The sequence below is a fragment of the Aphelocoma coerulescens genome, chromosome 3 (genome assembly GCF_041296385.1).
Source record: "Aphelocoma coerulescens isolate FSJ_1873_10779 chromosome 3, UR_Acoe_1.0, whole genome shotgun sequence".
Taxonomy (NCBI): Eukaryota; Metazoa; Chordata; class Aves; order Passeriformes; family Corvidae; genus Aphelocoma; species Aphelocoma coerulescens.
Window position 1 is genome coordinate 103195345 of NC_091016.1, and position 25292 is coordinate 103220636.

General features: G+C 33.8%; 1 protein-coding gene across 1 annotated transcript in view; it reads left to right on the forward strand.

Moving 5' to 3' along the window:
• Window positions 1–25292, forward strand: part of CSMD1 (CUB and Sushi multiple domains 1) — a 1120396-nt gene that overhangs the window by 909099 nt on the left and 186005 nt on the right. The window contains exons 24-26 of the mRNA XM_069011476.1: window positions 12902–13093; window positions 17498–17624; window positions 19489–19691. Coding sequence (XP_068867577.1) covers window positions 12902–13093; window positions 17498–17624; window positions 19489–19691 — 522 coding nt within the window. The remainder of the gene's footprint in view (window positions 1–12901; window positions 13094–17497; window positions 17625–19488; window positions 19692–25292) is intronic.

The following is a 25292-nucleotide window of genomic DNA, read 5'->3' on the forward strand; positions in this document are numbered from 1 at the left end:
ATTGCTCTTTGGACTCTTTTCAGACCTGAGGGTTTTTACCATGTGCTTTGCACTGGCAGCTGCTTGTCTGAAGTAGCATGAAGTTGCTAGACATCTTTTTAGGAGCAGCTTATCTCTCTATTGCAATTTAATGGTTTCCCAGTCCTGTGCAGCAAATAATAGAAGCAGAAGCTTCACTTATCTGCAGATTAAACCTTAGAATATATTGTAATAAGTTAGTGGAAGAAATACTTCCAGAAATACTGACAGATATTATCTGTAGGAACATGCCTGGCTGCACTGGCCCACTCAGTATGATGTTCTGCCTCTCAACAGACTCTTCTGTGTTTCAGAAACATGAAGAACTGCTTACAGACATTTTAAAGTCTGAAAATGATTAAGGAATTTGTGGTATACTCTGTAGATAGATTTTGGATTTCTGAAGGCCTGTCACTGACCTGTTCCTGATTTGCTGCTCTAGACTGAAAATGAGATTCCATGTTAGTTCCTCAACAATTGTTTTTTATTTGTTTCCTCCACTTCCTTGTGATGTGAAATTAGATATTCTCCTGCTCTTCTGTGCTAAGATGGAAGTGAGGGCTGGAAAAAAATCTCACTAAGGATTTTTCTTTATGAAAATGAATGGTGTGTAGGCACAATCACAATTTAATGGAAGCATCCTTAAATTTCGAATCCATGATAAACATTTCTTTCTCTGAAAGCAGAATCCTGCATGACTATAATTTCTTTCAGAAGAGTTCAGACTCCTGAGCTGTGCTTCACTCCACAGAACTTAACACAGATTTATGATGGTGCACGGATAGGTTGGGTTTTTTTGGGGTTTTGGGGTTTTTTTTTGGTTTTTTTTTTGGTTTTGTTTTGTTTTTGGTTTTTTTTGTTTGTTTTTGGGGTTTTTTGTTTGTTTGTTTTTTGGGGGGTTTTTTATGAGGTTTAATATTTTTATTTGCATTTATCATCCTTTATATTTAGCATAGTTATTAGTTTTGCATTATTCTCTTCATTGGTCCGAAGATATACTGTTCATTTTAAGGAAAGAAATTTTAAAGTACATTTCTCAAACATGATGCACTGGTTTAGCATTCATGGTATTCCGTTACAGATGAAGATTTAGTTTCTAATTTTCAGTTTAAGTTCTGTGTTATAATCATTCTTTAACCCTACTTCTTTCAAGGGATAGTGAAAGTTACTGCATGGAAGGTGAATCTGAATTAGCATGGTCTAAATTTATATAAATTATTTAAACCATTTATAATGGTTCATTTAAGAGAATCATGAAATTTAATTTAGTTCATTTCCTATTCTACAGTAATTGAAAATGTTAGAATGTCAGTGAAAATAATGTTCTAAAACTGCAAATTCAGACAATTACTCTAGCACATAATCAGATTCAAATTCAGGAAAATAGTGGCTTTGCCTCGGGGTGTATAATGTCAGTTTAGCAGAACAGTAATGAAAAGAAGCTCTTCCAGTTTCTTTTCCATAACTAGTCTGTGTATAAGATCTGCTCCAAGTAGAACCTTTACACACTGTAGTAAAAATGTAAGACAAAACTAAAGGAAAATATACCAAAACCAAGAATTATTAAATGAGTATGTCTTATCCTATACAGGTATGACATAGTCCCAAGTCCTATTAAGAGCAGTACCATTATGTAACTAACCCCAAATGAATGTAAGCTATATTGCATGCATAGAAAAAGCTCTTGTAAAAGAAAGTCAAAGTTGCAAAGTTGTCAGAAAGAAGGAAGATGTTAACTATTTCTTCTTTTCAATTAGGAAAAAAAAAGGTTTGATACATAGGAGGTATCACGTGTGGAAAAGGTAATTTGTTAAATGTTATTGATCTGGTTCTGAAAATTGTCAGTTGAAGGTGTCCTGACTTCTCTGTGTATGGTTCAGAGATTCTCATCTGCTTAAAACCACTGAGTTTTCCCGGTGTTGTAATTCACATCTATTAGCAAAAAAAAACGGCTGCTTTTTAAAATCTCTTGTTATAAAATTTAAAATGCAGTTATGATTTGCAGGTGAGAAAGAGACTGGCTAGCAGAGATCACTGTAGGTGTCCATATGCATATGATGTTTTACATTTATATTAAAATTCTATCTTTAGAGTATGAACGTAAAATTTTTCAGTAATGCCAATTCAGGTAGGCTTCTTAAGTGTACTTTTTTTCTCATCTGCTGATGTATTCATCCTAGCTAAAAAATGTGATTGAAATTTGCAAGCAGATTCCAGCTAAATTCATAATCTCAGGAGTGATGGCCTAAAGATTATATTGCTTTAATACTAAAGAAGTGATCATATTTGTAGTGTTATTAATGAGACCTTAGTGGGAACAGTTTCCATGAATTTATCAATGCAATGGTTTGAATGACAGAATTTCTTTATCTTCTTTGCCACCTCAACCTAAACTTTTTCTGTCATATTTTAAAAAGAATCTATTTCTATGAAGCCATTATAGACTTTGTCATTATATATATGTGCAGCTGGATTTAATGAGTTTTAGCTGGGATTTGTTCCAAAAGGTTGCTCATTTCCCCTGTTTTTCACAAAAAGACTCCTGTTTATTTGCACTGAATCATTTCCTCTTTTCCAAGTTTCAGATGAGTAGACAGTAGAGTTATTGTTAATTTTTTCCCACTGCTATAATTACCAGAATTTTCCCATGAGCAAAAATTCCTGCCTGAAAACTTAGAACACTTGAACAGAACTGCCAATATCCTATTGTTCTTTACCCCTGGCCTTCTTGCCTACAATGGCCTCATGTTGAATGAAAAACTATTATTTCCCATTTGGGATTATTGGCTCAACCCTATCTGTTGGGAAAGAGAGGCTTATAAGCAGTTCCTTAAGTCAGGTAGATATCAGCACTTAGAAACCTAGGATGATTGAGTAATCCTTCTTGCAAGCTCCTTCTTGCTGCAGTTCAAATGTGAGATATGTTAGGTGCATCATTATTGATTTGCTGTTTAATTTATGAAAGAATTAACCATAGCAGTCTAATTATAAAATCTAAGCTACGCAAATGTATTATTCTGTTCCATACTTCTAATACTCTTACACAAAAGTACAATCTTATATAATATATATTGTAATATATACCATATAAATTACAGTATATAATAATATAATATATAGCATATCATATTATATAATATCGTATATAATGTTAGACATTTCAAATAACTTGTGGGTGCCCCTGAGATCGAAGTTTGATCTTAACTTTCTTCTGACTGATTTTTCCCCTTTCTAAAAGCATGCATTTTCAAGAAAAATCTAGAATTACTTTGTAAAGATTTTAACAGTTTAGATGTAACAATGTGAGGTTTTCTCCATTGCCTTTATTATATTAGGGAACTATTTACATTTCAACAAATTAAGATTGGTGCCCTCAAACCTAGTTATTTTTTATAACTGAAGATTAGCAATAATAGGAAACAGATTTTTTTTCCATTCAGCTAAACTATGTTTCTAATGTTTCTAATTATTGAAAATAGTAAGAAAGTTATTTCAGAATAAAATTAAGATTATTCCTTCAAAAGTTTATGCATATTAAAATCACCCTGCCAAAACTATGTGTACATGATATATGGACAGAATTAGGGATGCATGTAAAGAGACTATTTGGAACAAAGATAGTTAAAAATGAATGCTATAAACCTATTTATTTCTATTCCTTCTGCTTCCATAAACTTTCTAGATGGGAAGAGTTGCTTGAAACAGGATGATGAAAGGTAGACAAGATTTATGTTTTTCTTATTATTCAGTTGTTCACACAGTGTATTCAGAAATTGATTTTCAGAAGTTCTGGGCACAATACCACTAGCCAGAATAACAGGTGATGTGGGCATGTGGTTCACCTGTCAGTGTGTGAAGGAATCAACATAGTTGGAGACGACAGGGTTCTTTTAACTTTCAGTCCTGTCTGTGCCATACTGCTTTTTATAAACTTGTACAATGCATTTTCCATTTTTAATCCATCCTTTACATTAATGGTGACTTCATTACTCTAAGGATGAGTATTTTTGAAAAGACTGTGAGGCAATGAATGAATTTGCAAGCACTTAAGCATTTGGTATGTGTTAAGTCAAGGTATCTTGCACTAAATAACACAGGAAAAAAGTGTGTGTTCATGTTATTTCTTTTTCTTTTCTTTCCCCTCTCCCCCCCAAAAAAGAATAAGACCAGTCTATTCTAACAAGCCACCTACAGAATATTTTTAAGTACTGTCTGTATTAGTCATTTTCCCACTGGTCATAAAAGACGGTTTAGACATGGAGATCCTGAAGATATCTTTCCATAGATACTTGAAGTTAGAGTTCTTAAACTCACATGGAATTTCACCTTTAATCCCTGCATCTTATATGGAGTATAAATTATAACTAATTATTCACTTACTTGCTGATTGCAAACTTATTTTTATGCTCTCTGTATATTCACAGCAGTCATCTTGCTGCAGGGACATATATTTGCATACCCATCTCTTTCAAGTATTGTTATTTATGTATTTTCTTTCAATAAAATAATAAAAACCTGTCTTCTACTACCTGTCTACACATATTTAACTTGCTTCTTAAATTTGCTTCTTAAATTTTTATTTGTTTATGGGGACACTGTAGCTGAAAAAGGGAGAACAAAATTTTTGGACAGGATACATGGACACAAAGAACCTGGTTTGAAATTGGTGGGAAAAGGCCTTAGAACTTTTTGTAATATATTCATAACAGGAGAAAATTACAGAAAAGTATTCTTTTTCATTTTATATTCAAAAGACCTGTTATTGACTACATGTCCCAACATCTCTGTTTTACATATTTTGCAGGTTTACATAATTTTTTTGCATGTTGTTCATGTTAAGAAGAATTGCTGAAATTCCTATTAGAAGTTATTATCATTGAATGACTGTCTCATTCATATAGTCAGTATTAATTGCCAGTTGATTGCCAAACTTTTGAGAAATTAAAAGTGTACTTCTCAGTTTCCAAAGGATGCAAAGCAGGAGTTTCTGATACCTCACTGTAGCCGCATTATCCAAACACTTTTCTTTCTATAGATTTTTCTATCATTCTAATTAGGTAGAGATTTTGTAATTGGCCATTTTTCCTGCATTATTTTTCCTACAGCTGTAAGTTTCAGGACAGAGTTGCACATAAATGGTTCCAAGCTGGAATGAAAATGCCAAGAACTCTTATTTTGAATTGCATTGATTTAATTAAATAGATTATGTCATGGATGTTTAGGATGCGACAACTGCAGAATGAGTATTTGTTGACATTTACATGCATTTAGAAATCCATTATATACTCTGACCATTAACTCAAGTATCACTTCATATTTTTAATTACTCTTTGGCAGTTCAAAAATATTCTGCGTTAAACATGTAGACTACACTTATGAGCTTAAATGACTTAAGATTAGGCAACTCTAGAAGAGTTGCTGGTGTTTCCAATATTTTCATATTACCTTTATTTTATAATAAAACATGTTAATATTTCCATGCATGTATTGAAATAGGATTTTTATATGCACTTTTCCTTCTTCTTTTGAAGTCATCCTGAAATCTGTTCTCTCATCACTTTCATGAGCTGAAGATAGGCTATATATTATTTGTGAGTTCTGTCTTCCATGGCAAGCAGAAAAGAAAAGAAAATGCTTTTTCACAATGGGCATGGGCAGAGCCCACCCAGTCTAGACTTACAGTATTGTAAGTAATGTAATTATTAGAGATTATTAAAGAGTATTTGGTATCCCTTTGGTGTTTAATATATAAGCTTCAAAACTCTTTTTGCATTCAGAATAATTAACCCCTCATGGTTTGTCTGGTGAAATTTTCTTAGCGATTAATGGTATTTTTGTTGTATTTCCTCATATGTAACAAACAGTAATATTAACAGGAAATTATATTAATATAAACTTATTCATCTAAGACAAGATAAACAATAATATTAACAGGACCTACATGCTAAATTTTTATGTTTTCAGGACATGTTCATCTTTAGATTAGACATCTAAAGTTTTTAAAATAACCCAGCTGGCATTTCTTTTAAAATGTCTTTACAGTTTTGTCTGGAGGCTTTCTATTTAGAGTTTTTACTACAAAATAGCAGTGTTCACAGAAGTTGATGTCGAATACAGCACAGGTTCATACTTTGGAATTTACAAGAAGAAATTCTTAGTTGGCAGTTACAGTGCTCTGGGATCATATTTGAGGCCAAGGTTCCATGGTCTTAAAAATGAATTGGTGCAGCGTCAGGGTGCCCAGCAGTGCAAATCTGAACTGGACCTGGCAACAGCACGATTGAATTCCTGTAAAATTAACAAGAGCATACAGAAGAAAACTTATAAGCATTTTGTGCTTTTATGGTAGTTTTATATATGGTTTGGCACAAAGTCAGAATGTCCTTGACAGAAAATAATGAATTCAACATAGCTGTAAATAAAGCTAAAGTGTCAAAAGCACTTGAACAAATTAGCATAATGGGACCACAGTATTAAGGGCTGTGATGTTACATTTATTTTATTGTCAGTTCAAGTATTTCCTCTTTTTTAAAACTTTTATCTTCCATCGCCATAAGTACAGTTTTAATTGTCATAGTACATTTTTTGCAAAACCTGAACAATGTTTACCAAGCAAGAAAGAAAATGAAAAGAAAAAGAAGGAAAAAAGCCCTGCAGACTAATTTCTTGGTTTATATTATGATCCCTTGTAACAGTGTGCTTATATGTTCTACTAAATCAGTCATAATGTAATATGCATCAACATACCTTTGTGTAGAAAGTAAAATTTGGATGAGTACCACAACTCACAATTCAGAGTGTCTTTGTTGCTTTTGTCCATTCATAGAAGTCTTAGCGTTGAACTGAAGGTGAGAGTTTCAAATTAGGGACCAAGTACCTAAAGGCTGGTAATGCATCTTTTAGGTGCTTACATTTTCATGTGTCTGGCTTTAGGAGAGTGATTGTTTCAAAATACTATAGGACTTCTTCTAGTAGGAAATTACTTGGTATAGATTACTTACTTTTCATATAGCTACTGTAGGTTTACATGCAGTCTAAATGCACAGGTATATATATAGTAAAACTGTTCTTCCTTTCAAAATGAGTGAAGGGAACATTTGCAGATACCTCGGGATGTTGTCAACTTCAGTTATACGTACACTGTGCAATACAGAATCCCTGAAAATTTCCCTTGAAGACACAAAATGAACACTCTCTTCTTCATATTGACAACAGGCTTTGGAGGGCACCAACTTGAAGCTGAACTGAAAGTTGTGCTTCATGGATGCACACAGTATATTCCACCCACTAATGGACACAAAAGCTAGTCCAAGGTAAAAACACTTGAGTGCAGATAGTGTGGACATCATGTCTTCAGCTTCATTGTTTCACTGCCCAGATTTGCTTTTACTATACTGCACTGCTTACTAATGTAGCTAGTACCACAGTGCCCATCGTAATTAAACTGAGTTAAAAGAAGTTGTAATTAATAGTCTACATATATTTGCAGACATCAATAATTTTTCCCCCTACAACTGATATTTCTACATTCCTGATTATTTACATCAAATATGACAGAGTAAATCGCATTGGAGAGTGCCAGAAGGTTACAGCCAGTCATCAAGATGTATTCTGGCTGTTTTGGTTTTAGTTTAACAGGCTTTTATGCATTCATTGTTCTGACAATCCTATAATGGAACTCAAGAATAAGATAACCGGCAGCAATTTGCCACTACAATAATCTTTCTCAGCAGTAAGAATCTTGGCAGAATTTCTCTGATGCTGGCTTGTTGCAATGTCAGGTAGTACTGTGATTGTGTGGAACTCATGACCATATTGCCCTATTGTAAAAGTTCATAGCATCTATTTTAACACTGAAGTTCTGTTGCAACATTTCTACAATGATATTTCACAACAATATGATCCTTTATGACAAATTACTCCAGATGTACAAGAGCATAAGGGAAAAAGGGAACGAAAAGTTCTGGGTTTTGTGTATGAGAGGAAGGGAAAGAGACTGGGTAAAGAGAGCACAGGGCAAGATACTGCTGTGTTTGCACACGATGAACGGCACCTACATGCATGTGAAATACCCCAATTTTTAATAGGCTGTCTGATAAACAATGATAGTCTTGCTGGTGGAGAAATGTAGTGAACATGGGGCTGCAAATTATGTACTGTCATTCTTACAGTTTTTTTTCTAGAGTATTCAAAGTGCCATTTAAAAAAATTTGGCATTCATGCCAGCAATTTGTTAGTTGGATGTTCTTGCAGGGAATATTTTTGAAATACAAAAAGCAATAATACTTTTTATTATGCCACAGTGAATGTTTGTATCTATTTTTTTTTCCCCTAGGCATAATATTGTGCAAACAAACCTAAAAATTAAGAGTACTGCTGGACTCTTCATGAATTATCAATACCTAGCAATTAAAATGAAGGTGGTCTTTTTGATAGAAATGTCTGAATAATCTAAATAAACCAGCAAATAATGAAGGGTTTAGTGTCTCAAGGATATTTAAATTTAGGTTTTATATTTTTGTTTCCAGTTAGATATTTTTATTTGCATGTTATTTTTAAATTTATTTGTGTGAAATAGGAAATTAAATTCTGGTACTTAACACAATGACTTGTTATGTTTTCTACAATCATCTTATCTAACACTTTACCCCAAATAAATATTTGGTTTGGGTTTAGAATGGACTGGCAGAAAATCTTAACTCTTCTGTTGCTCCCACAGAGTCTCAAAAATAAGATTTAAAAAATCAGTATATTTTTGGAAGGGACTTCATAGCCTTTGACACATGTACAGGTTGAGAAATTCTTGTATGTACTTCTGTGTACTCAGAGTGTTTTTAACAAAGTTGTGTTTTCCTATTTTTTAATTTTCAGAGATATTTTGTTGTTTACAGATGCAAAAATGCAGTGCAGTGAGTATCTGTAGAGTTTGAGGCTCTTGAAGAAGTAGGAAATTCACCTTGGGGACAAAATCTGTTCACAGGCAAAAAAAAAAAAAAATAAATAGAAGCTGGAGAACATGTAGAAATCTACAAAGCAAAGGAGGTGAAATACCTTTATGTCAGTGGATACTTAAAGATATAAGTGACTTGCAATGATGATGTAAACTATTAATAAGACAAAATAAAACCAGAAATATCTTTTGTGTTCCTCAGTCCTGTTTCAAGCAAGAACAAAGTGCAGGCAGGCTACAGTAGGCTTCTCTCAAACTTCTAAAGCTTGTTACATATCTCTTTAACTCTTCACATCTATCTATGTTTACACCTTGTGTAAAACTGAATGCTAACTAGAATGCATGAAATTATAGCAAGTCAGATTTATCCCAGTCTTGATACCTTCTTTAGTGAAGATGGCTGTATAGCAGACTAGGAAGGCTGGTTTATCCAAAAGTTCATTTCATTTCAACCAATTTATGTGTTGGTGTTGTAAAAGATACTACCTCTCCCTGACAACCCTGTCTTCTTTATGTGGTGCAAGGTATTGGAGAACCAATCTCTCTAACTATATATCAGTTTTATGGAAAGTTTTTTCATGAGACACAAGTAGATTCTTTAATCAGGGGAGTTTCATCTGTCAATCACATACCACTGCATTTGATAACCAAATGTTGCACCTAATAAAGAATGGGAAAGTGTCTAAAAGCAGTGGCAAAGAAATAGTGCTACACTGGCTCATGCTGTCAAATCAGCATTAAAATATCACGCTATCTATCAAACAACTTACATTTTCAGGGTTTTACATAAATGTCTCTGTATGTTTAAAAAGGAGATTAAAATAATGAAATATAGCAAGTCAGAACGATAGTCTGACATATGATATATGTCTTGTGAAGTTCAGCTCATTTGAATGACCAAATTATCTTGGCTCTTTATAGCTTTGAAGAAATAGACCTTTTTAGAATTGTCCCATCCATCCAATCTACTTTTTTCTTCCTTAGGATGAGATTAATCATACTTCATAAGATACTGGTAACTCTAAAAGACAGAAGACTGTTTAGATGTGACTGTTTATATAATCATTGCTGAGAACCAGTTAAAATGATTGCTACCCCTTTTTCTGGAAACTGACCATGTTTGCTTCTTTCTTTTTTTTTTTTTCTTTTTTTCCCAGTCAATAGAAAGAAATTGCAGGGATGTGCAGATATTCACATGGAAACAATCTTTTAGCAAGGGAATAATGATAAATCTCTATAATCCTTTTGTACTGTGTGTTTATATATATATATATATATATATATATATATATATATACTCCATCTGACATAAAGACTATACTTCTTCTAGTAAACTAACCATTGTCAGGGCATGAATATAGTATGGGATAGTGATTCTTTAGACTGTCAAAATGTTAGGGTAAATGCTAACATGCCTCTCTCTTGCCTTCTTCTGTCTAGAACTTTCCCAAACAATCTCAGGCATAATATAGTAGACAGATAGCTGAATTCCCAGGAAGTGGCTTGCAAACAGCCATGCTCGTTTAAAGGATAACTGAATTTAAGAGTACATGACTGTGGTCAGAGTATTGTTATTGTTCCTGGGGCTTGATGTTTCTTTAGATATCAGCAGAGAGTGATGTGCTGTATCAATGTGATGGAACAGCATTTGGTTCTGGCCTAGTTCTGCCCTGTAAAGAACCTGGGCTCAGTTTAAAATAAAGGAAGAAAATAAATGTTTGCAGGAGCTGATTGAGCTGACTGATCTGAATACTTGTCAATATAAGCGGCAGATTGTTTTCAGAAAATTCATATTTTTCTCCTGACAATTGAAGTGGTGCAGACTTAGCCTTCTAATTTTCAGAATCCTGAGTTATGACAGGTTAATCCTGACCTTTGTGTCCAGTTAATGAACAAAGAACGCAAAGTTATTTTATGCTTTCAGAGGAGTTATTTGATGAACATCTTTAGCATCTCTGCAGGAAGAAAAGCTCCTTAGACTCCTTGCAAATTTTTCAACTGTGGGTGATCTCAGTGCCAGGAGAAAGGTATCAAGAAATAGGATACAAGCTCTAGCTTGTGTATTTGTAAAATAATTCAATATTGTCTATATATTATTTACTACATAGTGAAGGACCTCACAGAATCATAGAATGGTTTGGATTTGAAGCAACCTTTAAGATCATCTAGTTCCAACCCCCCTGCCATGGTGTGAGTACCTGGAAGGATTGCTAGCTTGAAACATTTTGGGGTGGTTGGGGAAACGGGCAGGTCAGGTTTTCCTCTGGTGAGGTGATGAACTGCCCCTTACACCCCACCCCTCCCCCAGCTTGTATCCCAGCCCTGCAGTGGCTGCCAATCCCTGGCACACAGAGGTAATGCTCCACACCTGCCCCTGGAGCCCCTAACCCAGCTCCTAAGTGGCCAAATGACTGAAATCCCCATCTAGGGTAAGGGGCCAGGAAAAGCCAAAGGGTACTTAAAGACACAAGGTGAGCACATTTAACCCTGCCTCCTCTTGGAGTTTCTATCAGATAAACACCACTAGAACCAGGAGTGATGGCTGTGTTTGTTCTTTTCTATGTCTTTTCTGTCTTTCTCTCCTTCTTCTAATTCCCTCACCTTGGCATTTTAAGTAATGTTTTGAGAAACCTGGAATCTATCAGGCTTGGAGTTTGCTAAGCTGAATGGGCCAAGTTAATGCTTTGAGAAGTGTTTTTATCATGTTGATTGAATGCTGCCCTAAGTCTTTTGCCAAAGTTCTCTGGTTTTCTAAAAGTGCCAGTAAAGGGTTTTTTGTTATTTTGACCTCTTGGGTATCTTGTTAGTATTTCTCCCATGTGTCTAACTCAGAGTACATGAACAACTGTAAGCCCTTTAAAAAGTCTCATCGATCAAATTTTTGGAGGCCTTATGCATGTTCCACCAGAACAGGTTGTTCAAAGCCCCATCCAGCATGGTCTTGAATGCTTCTAGGGAGGGGGCATCCACAGCTTCCCTGAGCACCCTCGTGTAGAGAGTGCACTGAAAAAAGAAAACTGAAGACCAACAGCCTGATTCAGAAACACTTAAATAAGCTGTTCAGTAAAATAAGGATGGCAAAATGGAAAGTATTTGTAAAGTCAGAATTACTTCTTTGGTTTGGGGACATGGCAGTAATAAAGAAGAATCCACCATGAAGAAGAATTTGGAATTGAGAAAGATGAATTTGGAACTGCTCTTTCTATTATTCCAACAACAGGAACTGAAGGAAAAAGGAGAGCTATAGAATACATCTGTACATTTTACCAATGCTGTATGAAGACAGTGAAGAGAGTAATGTGTAAAATGTGGTAAGAGTTGTCGCTGCTCAGAGCAGATCTGCTTATTCCATGGATTACAGACGGAGGTATTTATCCCATTCAGCATGTTAACAGGCCAAAAGGAGAATGTTAATTGAAAATGAGTGTGGGAATACTTCTTCCTTTCAGCAGAGAGGAAACTGAAGCCATGCTATCTTGACACTAGGATGGATGAAGTAGCCTTTGCACATGCTCCCTGAGTTACCACTATGGTCTCTTGACTTCGTTATGGAGATTAGGTGAGGAGGTGAAGCTGCTACTTAGTGCCAAAACTAGGATCAATATTTTCTTTCCAGTGAATAAAAAGAATGAAACATAGAAGTAGTATAAATTAATTAATTCCTCACTAATCTATTTTAGAATAGTATAGATAAGATGCTTTCTTCAATAAGCTAATGTCATAATCAAATATCAAATAAATAATTAGTTCATAGTCTCAGTTTGTAATTTACCCAAATTATGTACAATTTATCTTTGGTCACTGTGAATATAGCTAATGTCATTGAATCATGAGAATTTAGTTTACATCAGGATCAGATTCATTGCCATTATATTTTATTTGGTATTTTATATCTCCATGGTTTTTTTCTTCTTTTCCCATTTCTGTTTGCAGGTTTTGACCTAGTAAAGTGTGAAGATCCTGGCATACCAAATTATGGCTACAAGATACGAGATGAAGGACATTTTATAGACACTGTCATTTTATACAGCTGCAATCCTGGCTATACAATGCATGGTAGTAGTATTATGACCTGCTTAAGTGGAGATCGAAGAGTTTGGGACAAACCTTTGCCTACTTGCATAGGTAATATCGATTGTGACAATGGTCTGGTATGATTGGTCTGGTGTTTCAAGAACAAAAACCAAATATTCTGTCTTTCTCTACTTTATGAGATGATAATGGTGCAAACATATTTTAAATTTCAAGTAAAGATTGAATGTGGACATGGAAGTATAACTTCTCTGAAATAAGTTTCTGGCTATTAATGGTTATAAAACTACTAGAAAACACTTTTTTTCTATAGAGCAGTCTTTGATGGAAGACTACTGCTCCGCTTCTGATGAAGCCCTGAGTCATTGAGTCATATACTATCACAGGCAGTGGTATTGTCTAAACACTTCATAAACTAAGAAAGCCCCATCATAAAACAAATAAAGTTGTGGGAATTTTTTTCCACATCTATTTTCATCAGAACTTATTTCAGCATCTCATTCCTGTGAACTTAATTTCTAATTTTTATCCCTCATTGGCAGATTGTTTTATCTGTGTGCTCTGTAGTCCTTGTTGCCGTGCTAAGATACCCCATCTATCAGACCTTTTCCTCAAATATCATGTCTTCAAATGCCTAAAACTTCCATTACAACCAACATAAATGTTAAACAGAGAATTACTAGCCAACATGCAGAATAACTGAACACCAGTATAGCTATTATCCATTGTACATTTGCTAGGCAGTTTGCCACTAGCCCTTTAGTTGTGCTTTCCCGTCCAGCAATTACCAGTGAATTCCTGACTTCAATTTTCACATGAAGTTCCCATTAATCTTTCCTTCTGTGTGTCTTCTGATGCTTGGTTTTCTCCTCTGCTGCCCACTGCTGGCAGGGCACCAGCATCTTTCAGCACTCACCTCACCTACACGATCTTTGCTTGTTGCCTTTCTCCCATTTCGGGGGCTGCATTCTGTTCCAGAACCCGCTTCCTTCTGAACACATTCACAGACCTGCAGTCTAAAAAAGAGCAAGCTCCCTTTAAAACGTTCAGCCTACCCAGAGGGTAAGTGCCAGAAACACATCAGTGAGCAGTATTTCTGCTGTCTTAGTAGAGGTTATTTTCCCCACTTGATTCTAGAATTTTATCTGTAAGTTTTTGTCTACATATATGAGAGGTCAAAACAGCTATCCAGCTTTGATTTAAAGGCTTTTCCAGGCTCTTTATGCATTCAAGTCCTCATGCTCTTCAGTTTAATTGGTTAGCTTCCTTTTCCTCTAAGTTTGCCCTTTAGTAGGGAAGACCCTTAATTATTCCTACCTTTGCCTATTTCTCCATGCAATTTAAATGAAGTCATTTCTCTAAGGTCATTTTCTGCAATATTTTTTCTGCCTGTGTTCACTACCAAGTAAGACTTAGAATCAACTCTAAAATACTTGCCGGTTTCAAGTCTATTAGATGAATAAATCCAACTATCTACGTATTTCCTTTTCCCTGTATGATGATTTATCTTCTAATTTGTATGTGGGATTTTAAAATCTCAAACTTACAGCAATTAAATATTAGTAATTAAAAAAAAAAAAAAACCAACTATATATTACAATCTGACCTGGAGGAAGCTAGGGAACCAAGGATCAACTGAATCTAAAGAAAATTGCCATCTTTGCTCCAGTAGAACAGCCTTCATAATCCTGCTTCAAAATGCTTTTGACCAATATGTATGTTTTTCATGCTGACTTTATTTAGTTTACTACTGCATTCCTACTATGTAATGCACCTTCTAGTCATGTATTTCCACCTGTATTTCCAGTTTTCTTGATACCAGTATGCTTTTAATGTTCAATATTTTACTCAGGATTGCCACTCTATCTTTATTCTTCCTTTTGTTTTTCTCTTTGTCCTTTAATTTTGTACCTTGCATTACTAGATTTGGTTTCTGTATTTTATTTCCAATCTTTTGGAATAATTTGTGGAGAAATTCCTTAAGAATCTTATTTCATCTCCAAGTGAAAATATGTCCCCCAATCAATAGAATAATCTGTTTTCTTTTGGCATCCCGAGAGAGATTTTGGTCTTATTTTCTGTTTATTCAATGAAAAGATATTTTTCTATGTGCTTTTATCTCTCTACATATATTTTTAATTACTGTCTTTGTTCCTCTCCTTAAAATAAAATTTTGATATTGCATCAGTTCTGTATAAACTACCTCTTCTCATTTCTACTTTAAATCTCTTCTGAAATATTAATTAGATCCCCATGAAATCAAATATTCACTATTCTCTCTTAGGATTTTCTAAAAGTGTTTCCTTCTAAACAATCTTTTACAAACAATCTGTTATCTTCATTAAATTGTGGGGGTTTTTTGCGGTCTGTGCACAAGAAAGCTTGTCATGAAGATCCCTGAAAACTCAGTCATATATCTGCAGATTATTTCAGGCTTGCTTCCCTCCCCCTTTAGACTTATAAAATCTTATACTTCCATCATTTTTATCTTATGTTATCACAGTTTTATCTTTTCCTACTCTGATTTGAATGACTTATTTTTCTTTTCCTTTTTCTGAAGTTGTCATGAACTTCCAAGCATCACTTGCTTTTTTAGAAACATTTTCTTAATATCTTTCTCTTTGTGAAGATGTATTATTTTTGCTTGTGTTCTAGATCAGCATTTGATATTTGCTGTTCTCTTCAGTGACACATGTAGTCTTCATTGTCTTTACTATCATTTCAGTTTCATTCTCAAAAAATATCAAGCCTATAAATAGACATATTCAATGCATTTTACACTTATTAACTTTTAGTGATACACTGTTATACTGGTCTTAGCATGCATTTTCATTTTTTCTATGTTCTAAGCCTTAATGAAGAAAGCCAATGAATTCTTGTCATTCTTTCTCTAGAAGTTTACAGAAATGTTTAAGTAACTTCTATTAGTTATAGTATAGTTGTTTACATAGTATATTCTTTGAGGTGGTGATTTCACAGTGTGCTCATTTCTGTATATTGGAAAATAAAGTATTTTAATTATTTTTATAATCACTTCTGAAAGTTTACTTTTGATCCACTCCTAAAATGGATTTTTTAAAAAAATATTAAATGCATAATGTATAATCCCAAATTTTATGATGTATTCTTTTCCTAAGTGAGCCTTCTCAGAAATTTCAATCACATATGCCAGTTATTTTGAGTTTGAATTTTGGTTTCACTGAGTTAAATTTAGTTCTTTGGTAAATGTAGTACTGTATCAGGCATTTCTTATCTGTAGTTATCTACCACAGTGATAATTACATTCCAAACTTTCTTGTATAATGGAAATTAATTGAAATCCTAGACAAGGATTATGTTTGAAGGAATTTTGTACTAAAGCTGTTTCCTGCTTTGGTTCTGTATATAGAATGTAGTGTTTTGAGTGATCGAATCAGCAGGATAAATAAGTTAATCAGTCACCTTATTTCCTTAATGGTAGTTTTCCCTCATGGTAACATCTTGTTTGTGAGCAGTGACTTGGTGGCATGTATAAAGATTAGTACTTGTTAGGAGTGTTTCTGGTAGATTATTTGGTCCAACTGCAATGTTTTTTCCGTCATCTCTGTCTTACTATGCTTGCTGTACAGCTGTGCTTGAATAAATCCCCATGGTAGGATTTTTTTAATAACTACTTGTAAGGAAACACTATAAAGGAAGTAGAAATTCAAGTACATCACTTAACTGAAGAATCACTGATCCTTTTTAGTTCAGTGGCACATGCCCGTTACACAGTTCTGTTTCATCAGGGTGTGTCTTTACACTGGCCAGACAACAGCATGATGCTCTAAACAAGCGACATAAGAATCATTTGATTATGGATGCTTAGAATTGCTATTGGTCTCTCCACAAAAATAGCATTGATAGTAAAAATTTTTTAAACCAGATGCCACATACTATCAAATCATAGCTTTCTGATTTACTCTCTTGCTTTGCAAGCATATGGTATTTAATTTTTTAAATACCAAAGGAAATTTCTAGACAATAACAACTGGTTTTTGGTGTAATTAAATTTGAAGTTATATAGCAGTAACTTGAAAACATAAAAATAAAAACATTTTGACATTACAGCAAAACAGAAAGCTATTTTAATTAAAAAATTCAGTGCTGTGAAGTTTAAATTCAAACATTCATTGCTAGAAAAGCCAAGCATGTTAGATGGGATATTTCTGAAACATTTTTGCTGTCTTGCTAATGCTAAAATTGTGCTTTTTTAGTCTCAGTACATATTGAACTCGTCCGGTCAGTTACATAATGTAATCACAGAAGTATGTTTTATTTCTTTATAACAAGGTAGGAATGAGATCATTGTGTTAATTTTTAACTTATGTACATGTCCTGGTTTGTATGTATGCGTACTACTTCACAAGTTTAAGCTTCCTCTATTTACTTTTTAGAAAACACAGAGATGTGGAATGAATAGAAAATGGAAGTGCAAATTACTATGGTCTCATTAGAAATGTAATCCTTATTTTGCAGCTGAGTGTGGTGGTCGAATTCATGCTGCTATATCAGGGCGCATTTTGTCCCCTGGTTACCCAGCACCATATGACAACAATCTTCATTGCACTTGGATTATTGAAGCAGATCCAGGAAAGACAATAAGGTACATGCTAAATTTCAATATTTATGGTTGACTTCAGTATTTTATAAATTTTTAGTAATTCTTGTATTTTTCTACACAAGCTGCTGGTTTCCACTGGGGTAGTCAAGATACATTTCTATAAGCTGTTGCATCAGTTTTCCAGGGTTGCTTGCCTGTTCAGGTGTAAAGTCCCTGGATACAGAACAAGATAACCAGCATTCAAGGCACCTCTCTCTGAGTATTGCCTCACCCAAAATTTTCTTTTACACCAGGATAACACCAGATTCCACAAACCCCACATGTACAAAATATGTTATCGTGTTAATTAGTTGTATTAAACAGCTTGAGGTTCTTGAGCAAGAACCTCAGGAATCTGCATAATAAAGCAATTCCTCTGAACCACAGGTAGGAAAAGAACATTGCAACGGGTAGGAAAAGAACATTGCATTCCCTCATCCTCTCCACAAGACGGCTCTGCCAGCACAGCAAGGCCATCGATGCCAGGGCAAAGCACAGACCCACTGTCTGAATTAACATGTTCCCAAATTCAGCAAAATAAAGAGATAATCAGTGAAGCCAACAAACACTATGACCTGCACAGGAACTTCACAATTACATATTTACAGCACCTTTGTTCAAAACTGATGTTATTTCAAGACCCACATTGGGCCATGAAAAAGTCTTTGGTGGGTTGACATTGTCTGGATACCACCTCCTTAGCAGGATGGGCCAGGGAGAAAATACCATGAGAAAACCCCTTGTGAGTCAAAATAAAGTTAGTTTAATACAAAAAAAAAAAAAAAAAAAAAGAAAAAAAAGCAAAGGTTGTCCATGCATAGAGGTAGAGGAAAACAAAATATTTATTGTCTACTTCCTATCAGTAGGTGATGGCCAGCCACCTCTTTGGGAGTCGGCCTCCAGTATGTGTTTCTCTGGAAGACAAACATAATCACAGAATATTCTGATTTGAAAGGGAGTCACAGACAAAACAATATAAGTAAATGACAAGTTATTCAGTGGGAAGTTTTTCCCCTTTTTCTTTTGTAATCCTGTTTCACTAAGCCAAATATTGAATTTACACCATCATGTGTTATTTCAATGCAACATTTTTGTTTAAATAACAATTTTCAAATTAATGATTTGCAGTTAATGACTAATAAGATGAAGAAATGTCATCACACAACTATTTGAAAAAAAAAAAAATAAAAAAGACATTTTGATATTTACCTATTAGATTTCTTCAGCATTAAGAATGTAAATATTCAAGACTGGGAGACAATGCACATATTTTGACTAGTAAGATAACATTCCTGAATACCTTAATAAATTTAATTCTTCACTTGGAGGTAAATACAGATTATTTTATTATAATACAGTTTATATTTTATGAATTTTAGCAAAAAGCCAATCCATTATATTTTTTTCTTTTTTGTATAGGAAAGGAAATGTCATGTTGACAGGACTTCTTTTACTATGTGTTCTACTGTCCAGTAGCTACTGCATTTTTTTCAATGGCATATAATTCTAGCAAAACAGCATTCCTGATATCCTCACTTGAATAAAAAGAGGAAATCTTTGATGATATCACAGTTTGTATACCTTAAAATATTCATCATCAAAATAAGATAATTTACAGACTTATAAATTAAGTCTTGAGGACTTACCCCCATAATGGCATTTTTTGTCATTGAGACATTTATAAAATAGAACTGCATGTGTCCTACACGATCAGCATGTTCAACAGGAAAAATGAATAACTCTGCAGGACCACCAGCTCTTCTTCAGTCCTAAACATCTTAAAACAACAGTTTGGGAAAGATTGCTTGGAATTTTGTGTAATTATGTTTAACAATTTATGCACAGTGCTTTTACTTTCTCTTTGCAGTTTGCATTTTATTGTTTTTGATACTGAGGTTGCTCATGACATCTTGAAGGTATGGGATGGGCCTGTTGAGAGCAGCATACTTCTCAAAGAGTGGAGTGGCTCAGCTCTTCCAGAGGATATTCACAGCACTTTCAACTCATTAACATTACAATTTGACAGTGATTTCTTCATCAGCAAATCAGGCTTCTCCATTCAATTTTCAAGTATGTAAATATTTTTCTTCTCAAATATAATAGTTTCATACCCTATTTATATATATTATTCCTGTACTTAATAACTCGTTCTCATCTTGCAGCTTCCACAGTCTTTAGAAGAAAAGAGATTATATTATTTTCATTATGTTATGTGTTTACACAAATGGCTACAACTAGGGAGAATATTTGGATTTGCTTTGAATGTTTTAGGTTTTTTTATTCCTTGTTTTCTACAGCAATTGCAGACCTAGCGCTATCTAATTGGCACTATTTAACAAGTCAGAATGGTCTGTAAATACAGAACTTTTCTTCAGCACCAATAAATATTCCCACTAGTGCTACCTAATAATGTATTATTTTATGTTTATAGTTTATGTTGGTTGGACATTTTTTTCCTCGAAACACTGGCTGCATGATGCATGATTTTTATGATCTTAAATATTCTTTGTATGATTAAGCTAAAAATTAAAACACGCCTTACCATATTGAAATACACTTAAAAATTTAGTATTAAACTAATCAAATTGATCTTTAAGTATAAAGCGAAAGCTTCTCTGTGTTATAGAGAAGCTATGATCAACATTGTACAAGTGATCAATATTTTAAAACTGGGTATGTGGAGTTTTTCTACGTTATTTTGACTTAAAGACCAGGGGCAGGACACAGGAGACTGTATCATTGTCTTTGATTCAGTCATTGCATCCTTAAATGGCTAGATACAATGTATGTATTTCTGATCAAGACATATGAAAATTATGGATTAATGTGTGCGAGTGGTATTGTTCTCCATAGATATGTCATTCAGAAGTAAAGGGTTCTAACCAGCTTTCAGTCATTATTATTCACATAAAGATATAAACTTGGGGGTTTTCTAGTCTCTAAATAATGCATTTTACTTCATTTTCCTGTATTTTTTGGAATGCTGTATCTGCCTCCCCAAAACACTCTTTCATCAGCCTAAAAAACCTAGTTGAAAGTATGTAAAATGAATTAAAGACAAAAAGCAGAAAAAATGTTTCTAAAAATTCTCACCAGTGTGCTATGGAATATGCTGCTTTTCATGTTTTACATGAAAAGGGGTTTTTTTACATGATAAGTTTTACATTTGTGGAAATAAATTGGGGATTTTTCCCCTGTCAGGGGCAGGATTAACAAATACGTTTAACACTGTATTATGTGAAAATACCTTTATGCACAGATTTTGAAAGGACAGAAATATTTAAGAAGTTCTGTTTACCAACACATTCCTTAACCTTCAGTGGTACTACTAATAAGTAGAAGACAATTGAATGCTTTAAGAGAGAATAACTGTTTTTCCCGTCCTAGTACAATATCTGATGGATGCACTGAGTGATCATGCTGGCAATTGCAGAGTATTTCTTACTGGAATTAACTGGAATTAGTGATGAAGAGCTGAGTGCTCAAGTAGAGGGAAAAGAGTTTCATTCACTCTGTTTGACAAGTGGAATATGTCACTAATATTTAAATTGTAAGGAGTAAAAAATAAGATTTAAGGAATATGTTAAAGTAAATGTTTAGTTATTTAATCTAAAAATCAGAGTCTAGTTTATTTAGTCTTCTTGAGGCAATGTGCAGACCACTGTGGCCTTGATATGTAAAGGACTTAGTGTAATTAATCTATGGCTAACTGGGAATCTTTACATGCTTTAGTATTCATCATGTGTTCAAACTGTCAGACAGTTTGTAGCAAAGCTGCACAGAATATTGACATTTCAGTACTTTAGTAGTTTGTAACTCAATATGTAAAAGATTTCTGAATTGCTCAAACTTTTTTTTTGGCAATTGCAGAAGATGCAGACGTTTTATTATGTGTTCTATGAAGGTAATTGGTGAAGTTTTCTGTCTTTGTGTCATGTGAAGGATTTTCAAGTGTTGCATCTGTTAATGAGTATTTCATTTAGCTGCTAATTATAATTGAAGAAGTAAATTTCAGGTTCAGAATTGCACAGAATTGGAAAACCTTCAATAATGCAGCTTCCGTATTGGATTATGCAGTTGGGATGAGTGTCTGCATTCATGAACATCCCTTTATGGAATCATATAAAGGATATACATTTCTGAGTATCAGATCAAATGAGTAACTTAAACACAAAACATTGAAGTGCTAATTTGCATCTGGTGAATTTGTTTCATTGTGCTGTGAATGTGCTAATTAGTCTCTATACTTTGCATTCTAGAATGCCGTAACTGCCTCTGACTAAAAAAGAGGTGCTGTGAAAGGGTAGTTTGAGGTAGATCAGAAAATATCACTTATAAATTACTTACTGTTTATTGTAAGTGTAATTAGAGGTATTTTAATTAAAAAAAAAAAAGTAATTGGCTGAATCTTGCAAAATGTTTGAACGTTAAAGTGCCCTGTCTTACCCACTCAGCTCAGCATGTAGAGCATGAGGACATGAACTGACAAGTGATTATGTTGATTGTAATCAGTCTAATGCTTTTCATTAAAACTTAATTACCATTTAGTTATGCATAAAGGGCCAAAAAATGAAGTTCAGTGTACAAAACTGACCTTTATTCTGGGGATTAAATACATTTAAGCTATGTATTACAAGTAGAGATGTTGACCAGTTCCTTCTGGCACAAGGGTATAAGCAGATTTGGTATTTGGCTTCTTTATTGCAAAGAAACAAAATTACTGGCAGCAAAAACTTCTTTCATAAGTTAACCATTAAAAAAGTGCTATCTAACCTAGCTTAATTCTGTAGTACATATCTAAGGTAAATGGGATAAATTTCCATCTGCAGTTGCCATTTTTCTTCTTATCAGCTACAGGTCTAGATATACTACTAGTAATTTTCAAACTTTTGAATATTTAAGGACAGATGAAATGAATCCTATCTGTCTTTTCCCAGGTGTCTAGTTTCCTTTGAGATGTCATAAAGTGTGCTGGCTAGTCTCCATCTGCCACTGCAGAAGGTCACACAGCCATAAGTTCTCGCTCCTATCTTCCATTCATGTGCTGATTCCTTGGATATGATAAGGGATCTGAAATGAGACTAGTCACCTACGTTGAAGCAGATCAATCTTGCCCTGAATGTTTAATCTTCATCTACTCTAGACTTCTGTAAGCACTTGGATCCCATGTTAATGGATGGTCCATTGCTTTTATTCACCTAAAGTTTATTTTATTGAGGGTTTTTATTTCTAACAGTATAATTTTTTTACTTGATATTTAGCAAAAACAATAGAAGTGACAGATGATAGTAGAAGCACTGGTAGTTTCTAGTCATACTGTAACTCTTACGGGCTCTGATAGTCTTAGTTTAAAAATATCCAATATTAGTTCTACCCTTACAGTCTATCCTTTTTTTTCTTCAACTAAATTCTCAGCTGTTGTAACTTAAGAGAACTGCATCCTTTTCTTCAACTTAATGGTGAATTTATAGTCCTTTAGGTGGTTTTACAGATTTTGGTCCTCAAGGCAAATAATGCATCAAAGGATTTTATTTGCCGTCTTCTTAAAATTAAAAAAAACCCTAATAATTTTTTTGAGATGTCTGGCTTTTCTAGAATCAGACCTATCTATGATAATATTCTATGCCTATCTCTGGTTCTGCAGCATTGTTAATTTCTCTTAGTTACAGTATTCTGTAAGCATACATTTTAATTAAAAATGTGCCTATCTCTGCTTTCATAAAAGCAAAGATGTGATTTTTTTTTTTGTTAGTATAAAACAACTGTCAAGATGTTACTAAAGTAGCAAGGCACTTTTTCTCAATTTATTGTAATATTTCTGTCTTATTAGAAGATGCAAAGATACAAAATGAAGGCATTTGTATAGTTGGTTGTCCACTTTTGATTTTTCGGTTGTTTTCTTGCTTCCTCAATATTTTTAAATTTTGCTCTTGAAGTATATGCAGAAATAAGCAATGGTGAGTAAAAATGCTTGACTAAATATTTAATTTAACAGCACAAGTTACCAATTATGATAATACAAATAAGCAAGTTACACCAATTATAATTAGAACAATTATTTGAAAATTATTCTGTCAGATGTTGAGACATCTGTTGACAACTCACTTCCTCTGGCAAAAGCTTAACTATCAGCTGTTTGGTTGTTCCTAATGGCATTGGGCTTAATCTGACAAATCTGTTTAAGCAATGATTTCTGCTTTTGTCATGCTTTGCAATTCCTTTTGATCATTTGCTTTTCTGCAGCAACTTTTACAGTAACTGTGTCACCTATGTTGAACTGAGTACTGTTGTCTTGAAAATTGTTCCTTTATTGTTGAAATATCTTTTAATCACTTGCCTAATGGCATAAGCTGCCACATTTAAATAGTATAAGTATTTCCATTACAGAATCTTCATTGCTAGAATTCATAATGTAATTGTTCCAGATTGGTTGACAATTAATTATTTGGGAAAAGGGGGATAGCACAAAAATATATTTTAAAAGAAATTTACAGTGCATAATGTATAATCACATATCTGCCTTACTAACTCAATAAATTTTGAGTTTGATAAAAATAAAATCCATTAAGACGTCCGTTGTTAAAATAAAAATAAAAGGTCACAAGACACAAGAATTCAACCCTTTTCAAGTCTGTAACCTAATAATTTCATAGTTCAGTGTCTTTTGCTGTCTGTGATGTTATAAATGTTGCATTTCATGCTCACAATAACATAGTGATGAAACCGTGGTAATGAAACTGTCATTGTACTCCTATCCATCATCTAATCCATGGCCTGGGGAAGGCATCCTCAGCCTCATAGGGGGGTAGTAGTTCTTCATTTGGTTCCTATGGAACTAAGCAAAAATGAATCTTATAGGTTACTTTGGTGGTTATCTCTAAACTTACGAGCTTTTTATCTCCAGACCTTAATTAAGAGGCTGCACTGGCATTTGGGTTTCTTTTTTCTTTACATTCTTGGACAATACATGACATTTAAATATGTTGTTCATGCTAATTTGCAAAGTACTTAGTCTTTACATTTACACATGTTATGTGAGTTACTTTTTAGAAAACAAACATTATTCTTTGTCATTTTGAAATGTTAGTCTGAAATCACTGAAAATCCTACATACGTCTCAGCTTTGATATGCAAAATTCCTTTTCAGGCTTATTATTATCCAAACATAATACACTAAACGGGGAATCTTGTGCAATTTAAATGCCTGGAAAAGTCTATATTGTTTCTATAACCATGTGGACTAGAAAAAATATACTGTCTGTAGCACAACACTACAGCAAATGGCTTAAATAATTATTACCACAGACAGTGAAAATTATATGGATGGAGGCAATGTTTTTATTTCCTTGAGGTACAAGAGAAAACAAGATAAAATTTATATATAAAAAAAAAAAGAGTAAAAGATAAATTAACCAAAAATCTATCATTTTTCTCACAGGTCTGCAGCCTTGCAAATACACAGTGTCATTTTCTTGAAAGCAGTTTCCTATTGATTTTCAGTTCAATTTTAAATCAACTTTGAAATATAATTTGAGGACCAAATACAAAATAAAATCTCAATAGGGATTGTGAAAGATTCTTAAATTAGAAACAGGGAGGCTTAACACAGGGGCTGTCTACATATGGAGGTCTGAAAACTCCTTAGCAATCTGTGTTTTTCCCAGCTGTCTG